Genomic DNA, 6,579 nt, shown 5'->3' on the forward strand with positions numbered 1-6,579 from the left:
GATGCGTTTTAATAAGCCCTTCGGGTGATGCTGTTGCAGGCTCAAGTCTGAGAACCACTGGCTGAAGGCACTGTCACAATCAAGTGTCTCCAAATAGAGAGCAGGCGACGACATTAAAAGACAACCCAAATGTGTACTTGCACTACTTCCGTTGTGTTGTCACTAGAGTCGACTCTGCTCCTGGGGGAGGAGCGGGGGAGGCAGCCTGTGGACCTGGATCTCTCAGTTGTCTGTCGTTAAACAGTTGGGCTCTGGAAGTTGGGGTGGGAGTGGTGATTTTGAGAGGCAGGTCTGCTGTCGGGCGTGGAAGAGGCCACCAGCCCAACAGGGAACGAGTGGGACAGAGACTTCCGTCCTGCCTTTTAGGATAACCAAAGCGGCTAAACAAATGAAAAAGATTATTAAAATGGACAAGACTGTGGTGAGGTTTGAGGGCAGGGTCTCCTCTATTGCGCGTGTGGGAATACCACACCGAGTTGGGGGGAAGGAACCCACTGCCCTCTTGGGACGGCAGAGCTCAGAGAAACGGGCCAGGAAGAGGGTGAGCTTGGGGTGAGACGGACCACCGAGAGGGAGACCTGCAGCATCCCAACACAGACGCTGAGCTGCTGGGGCGGGACTGGGAAGTTCAGTCACTCAACTGCCTCAGTTTACAGAAGAGGAAACTCAGAGATGACAAGCCTTGACCAACATCACACCATGGTAGAGGCCACGCTGGGGCCAGGAGGTAGGGGACTCCCGAGGGAGCAGGGGTTCCAAGAAGAGGAAACTGGGATTCAAGGGGAGTGGGATTCGAGAGGGAGAATGTCCAATACTGAGAGCAAACATGGAGGCAGCACCCACCTGGTGCCAGGCACGACTCTAAGTGCTTTCCGTGATTCAGATGCATGGACTCTTCCCACCAGCCTGTGGTCCTCCTCACCATCAAGATCACTATGTACCGATAGGGAAACTGAGGCACTGGGCAGGTAAAAAAAGTTGTGCAATCTGTTTCGTTATAATTAAGGGTTAACACAACTTTTTTAAAAATTGTGCCCAGTTTTATTGTTGCATGAGAATGAAGCCAAGGATAAAAGTAAGCTGGATGCTTCTTGGCTGTTAATTACTGACAAGCTCGTGGCCACTGGGAAGATGACCTCTTCTCAGACGGTACCCCTTGTTCACTAGAGTACTGAATATCTTAAAGACAGCCTTGAGTATACATTATACAGCTAGGAAGAGGCAAAGTTTGGACTTGAACCCAGACGCTTTCCCGCCAAGCTCTGCTCACCACTCCTTCAAGACAACCAAGCCCAGTGTTAGAAAAGGACACTTACTTTAAAAAAGAAGACATGCCTCACTAGGAAATCCCAGAATCCTTCCAAAGAAGAAAACCTCTGAGTTCAGTGTACGCCTCACTGGCACAGCCTCTCGTGAGGTGGACACCTGCCAGTAGCAATTCGTTTCCTCTCACTGGATTCCACAGCAGTTTTGCCTATTGCTAAGACTCTGAGGAGGTCCTCAGAAGCCCTCTCATTCAGCCCAATTTGTGACAGAGAGAGAAACTGAAGGCCTAAAAAGTCAAGGTCACCTTCCGTCGTGCAGGGCGGCCTGCGGGGTCTCAGCTCCCGCTCCCCACACAAGAACACAGGATATGGTGAGGCCAAAAAGGAACACCCACGGAGCCATAGGTAGGGGAGTCATACCATTATGGTCTCACTGGAGGCTGGAGTCACACGACATGCAACCTGCTGTCCGCTTTTCTGCCAACAGACCGACTCCACTCGACTCGACTCTCGACTCACTCGACCCACTCTCCAGTGCAGCCGCGGCAGTTAGATCAGTGGCCAATTGGCTAACCGGCTACAGCTGACGGCCAACTAGCCACAGCCGACGGCCATCTGCTACCCGAGCCAGCACCTTTCCACATGAGGCCGAGAGCCTGGAAACTGCTCTCTGGGGCTCTGTCCCCACACCTTCACACAGGTGGAGAAGGTCACAGAAATGAGGATTGTCCCCCAGAGAAGGTACCTGAGGTCTAGAGACATAAGGAGAGGTGCCTGAGGTTCCATCCAGAAATGGAAACCAGGGGTCCTGACTCCCAGATTTCCTGTCTCTCTCTCTCTCTCTCTCTCTCTCTCTCTCTCTCTCTCAGTAGTCTCTTACCTGTAGCTCTGCATTTTTCACCTTGTTGCTTCTCACCTGGGGAGGGCTGCCGGGCCTGACTTTCACCTCAGTTGGAAGCTCAGCGTTTGGGGCACAGATTTATATCCCCGTCCTCCCGGGATTTCCTAATCAGGCTTGTGTCACTCCCTCCAACTGAGTGGCAGTGGACACACCTTTTCTCTCCTCACAGGGGAGCACCCCGGGCTATAGTGCTGGGTATGTGATCACTCAGATGGGGAAGTGGCCAAGGAAACTCTGCGTAAGTTTCCCTATTTTTTTGTGACTCGCTAAGACTCATCCTTCCAGCTGAGAGGTGGTTTTAAAGTCGTGTGTCCTTTGCCCTATGTGGTTCTGTTAGAGATAAGGAGGACTTCTGGTCTCTAACCAGTGGGATAGTGGATGTTTCTCCCTTAGGACCCTCCTGGGATCAAAGGAATGTTAAGTTTATGAGTCCCTGGCTCCCAGTGTTACATGACTTATCCTTGTTAAGTGAAGAAAGGGGGTGATTTCCAAATCTTTATTACAGTTTGTGGAATTCACCTAACTGAATAGTTTATACTCCGAAAATGAGAGTTTGGTCCTCAGTCATGTCTGTACAAGACATATGTCCCCTCACCTCCTCTAACGAGCCCAAAGGCGATAGTGACGACTCCTCTCTCCCGTCACGAGCCACGGCCATGAAGTTAGAGAGGACCCCGGGAGCTTGCCCCACAGACACACGTGGCCAATTACTTCAGCCCTACCTTCCCACCTCGCTGATTCAAATCCCTGCTGTCCAGACTAGATGGGACCGTAAAGACCTCTCGGTCCAGTGCCCTCCTTGATATGAACATACTGGTATTCAGGTTCTTCCAGGTGTAAATCCAGATGCAGAAACTCTTTTAGAGAAACCTTAGAAATTTCATATCCAAAACAAATGGCTCAAAGTCAAAAGGACCCACTGGTCCCAGTTTTATCCTTTTGTTAACAAGGCAGGTAACTCTCAGGGGTCACAACTCAGACATAAAAATCTGAGAAAAATACAGTGTTGAAACTAGATGGAAATTCATAGGTGGTCAAATCCATCCTGCAATTTTAAAAAGATCAAACTGAGGTGCAGGCACATAGGGGGACCACAGGTGAGAAAGCTGTAGGAATTTAATGATGTATATACGGTCACAAAGGGGGTCGTTCTTATGGAAGCTGTGACTACCCCCAAATGGAGCTTGATGGGCAAAGGGTAAATTTACATTGTATCCATGTTTATTCTTTTTCCAAGGACCAATCGAGTGGGGAATATTTGATTTGTTCCAAGTTTTGCCATGGTAAGATTAAACAGTGAGCTATAAATTTGGGGTAAGCCAAGTAAGTTTCAAGGGTGTGAATTCACCCCAGCAGGAAAATCTCACCAAATACCATCATCATGCCCGGATAAAGGGCATGAGAATAATTGAGTCCTGTCTACACCCCGTCTGTGGTCAAAGACATCAAACCCATCAGTCCCAACTGACCTGTCTTGGTTGGGATCTCAGTCACTAAGTAGCACAGGGCAGCCTACAACTTAACATAGCCAAAGAGAGGAAGTGAAATCATGCAATCTGCCTTTGCCCCTGCTAAGTGTAACTGCTCGTCTTGTGATCCATGCAGAGGAATTTGCATAACCTCAGTCTCACTCTGGGAAAACTCCATCACGGAGGCACGAGAATTGCTTGAATAGTCCTTTCAAGAACGAATGCCTCAGACCTCAGAGTCAGCCACAGTCCCCCACTCTGCCGTGGTCCTCACAAAACAATGGCTACATTTCCCACCTCCCTCAGTTCCCTATACACTGTCCTGTTCTCACTATCTCCTGTGCATTTGGTTCAATTTCTCCACCAACTGATGGGAAATAGATAAGGCACAGAATGTTCCGAAATATCTCGAAATCCTCTGAGGTTTGAGGTGAAAGTCACCCAGGATGTTTATTGCAAGGATTGAAGCAATGAGTCTTCATTTTTCAGACCCAAAGGCCTTTCCAAAGTCTGTTCTGGTTCAGAAATCAGCAGCATCCTCTGAAAACCCTTGTGGCAAGCTTCCAACCCCTTTTGCTTTCTTGTGGAGGCCGGAGGGTTGGAGAAAGTGAGAAGGGAGCTGGCGGAGCATGTGTGATGGCCAGTATGTCATGTATTATAACGAAGACTATTTGTCCCACGCTTTATGGGACAGCTGCGCTCATGTTATCTTCATAAATGCACTCACTCGTATCAGATCAGAATCCTTCATTTTGATTCAAGAAAATAGGGTGTGGAGGAGACATGGTTGTGTGACATAACTGCTGCCTGGGGCAAGTTGGACCCTGGCCATAACCTTAGAGTCTCTAAGGGAGGTTTCTTATCTCAAACCTCCCTTAGAGACGGTCTGATCATAATGAGTGTTTGTTTTGACGTAAGTCAGCACCCCTCCCCCGCCCCCTGCTCGGTGCTGGTTCCTGGGTGTCCTGACCTGGTCAAACACATGAAAAAATTTCTGTACCCGGCAGCATTCACATAGTACTGTTAACTATCCCCTCTTTGCCTAGATAATTCTGTGGCACCTGCCCGGTGACGTGGGGATTCATCTTGTCCTGCAGCTGCCCGAGACGCACCTCGTATGTAAGTTTCCTTTAATAAACTCGATTAATTACCAGGCAGGCATGACCAGCCTTTCTCCTCGGTGTGTCCCTGCCCACCCCTTACAGAGGACGATTTCCAGTCCCGGACCTGTCCCCGAGTCTGCGTGTGGTAGCATGTGGTCATCAAACCCATAGGATCAATTTACCAATCAGACCCCATAAAATTGGAAATTCTAAGGCATTTCTGGTCAATCATAGAAAAAAACTGTATGTCTTATAGAGGCAGGAGAAAAGTCACTCCCTCCCCATGAATAGTTTACAAATGAACAAAGTTAAAATGAAAATATTGACTGCAGTGGGCTTTGGTCACATCATCTGTGAAAACAAAGGGCTGAGGTGGATGAGCTCTGCACTAGCTTGCTATTGCTTCTGTGACCAGTTACCACCGGCGGGGGCTTCATCCAATATGAATGAATTCTCTTCCGGTTCTGGCGGTTAGAAGTCTGACACAGGTCTCAAGGAGCTAAAATCAAGTATTGGCGATGCTGATTCCTTCTGGAATGTCCAGGGGAAAATCATTTTCTTACCTTTTCAGTTTCTAGAGGTTGTCATTCCTGGACTGTGGTCCCCAGCCCATCGCCGGTTCCCCCCCTGCTTCCATCACCATGTGGCCTCCTTCTTCTGACCCTCTTGCCTCCCTCAAATGTGGACCCTCATGGCTATATTTGGGGCACACCCAAGTAACCCAGGATAATCTCCCCCCTGAAAATCCTTAACCTCCTCTGTAAAATGCCTTTTGCCATACAAGGTAAGCGAATCATGGGTGCTGGGGATTAGGGTATGGGCGTGTTTAGGGGACTTATTCAGCCTCCCGCAAACTCCAAGACACCTTCCAGTTCACAGAACTTGCGCTTCACGATTGTGCACAGAAGCATAGACGATGGCTCTACATACATATGGAAAACAACACACTCGCCTTCACACCTAAGGGCTAAAGTTGTCTAGAAAGTGTAGACAGAGCATGCACAGAGCTTCTGAGAGCCACGGGAGAGATTTCATTTCGCTATTCGATTCAGAGATCGAAGCCTTTTTCTTTCCAGCCATTTCTTTTGCTTTCTTCTCCCCACCTTGGTTTTCAGTGAAAGACACTGGGAAAGAATGGGAATTCCAGGGCGTCCAGGGCACTAACGGCCACTGCCCACTCTCCTTCCAACTCCCACAGCACGCAGAGCAGGGATGGGAGGGGAGCTGGAAGCTGGTTCCATTTCATGCTCATTCTCCCTCCCCAGAGTGTCCAGGCCCAATTCAGAGCTGTCAGCTCCCTGCTCGTCCATCCACAAGACCAAGCCTTCCCTCCCCGTGGAGCCCAGAAGTCTCTGTGAAGACCCCACCCACTGTGAGTTAAGGCCCAGGGTCTCCCTTGCTTCCCTCAACCACCCACCCACCTCCCAGCGGCCACCCCGGACCATCCTTCACGTTACCTTTTTGTCCTCTGGGCCTCCCACTGCCCACCAAGCCCAGCAGCTGTTCTAGTCAATATTCCAATGGCTCCTCATGTTTCCTGTTAGAAATAAAAACCACAAATAGCTGAATTATTAAATTGACTTTAGACTCATAATAAAGGTGATTAAAAAAAAAAGTGGTCCCTACTCTAGGACTCAGGGGTGTGTGTGTGTGTGTGTTGGTTTGGGGTTTTTCTCTTAATGATGTGCTACCGTTCATTCTGGCTCCCCCAGTACATGCCAGCCTCCCAGCGCTACCGCTTAACCAGTCATTACTCCCTGTGGTTAGCACCGGGCAGACCTCCAGCAAGTAACAACAGACACCCCAGCCACTGCAAAAAAAAATATGAAAAAATAAGAAAG

General features: G+C 49.2%; 1 protein-coding gene across 4 annotated transcripts in view; it reads right to left on the bottom strand.

Moving 5' to 3' along the window:
* The window catches only part of IL1R2 (interleukin 1 receptor type 2), a 40,789-nt gene extending 34,524 nt beyond the window's left edge, over positions 1-6,265 (bottom strand). For 2 of the 4 annotated variants that reach the window (XM_033124191.1, XM_033124185.1), the window contains exon 1: positions 2,146-2,272. In XM_033124191.1, coding sequence (XP_032980082.1) covers positions 2,146-2,159 — 14 coding nt within the window. In that variant the 5' untranslated portion in view covers positions 2,160-2,272. Of the gene's footprint in view, positions 1-2,145; positions 2,274-6,195 lie in introns of those variants that run through there. The other 2 variants (XM_033124188.1, XM_033124190.1) reach the window with 2 other exon arrangements.
* Positions 6,266-6,579: the final 314 nt, after the last annotated feature.

Source organism: Rhinolophus ferrumequinum, chromosome 13 (assembly GCF_004115265.2).
Source record: "Rhinolophus ferrumequinum isolate MPI-CBG mRhiFer1 chromosome 13, mRhiFer1_v1.p, whole genome shotgun sequence".
In the NCBI taxonomy this organism is placed as follows: domain Eukaryota; kingdom Metazoa; phylum Chordata; class Mammalia; order Chiroptera; family Rhinolophidae; genus Rhinolophus; species Rhinolophus ferrumequinum.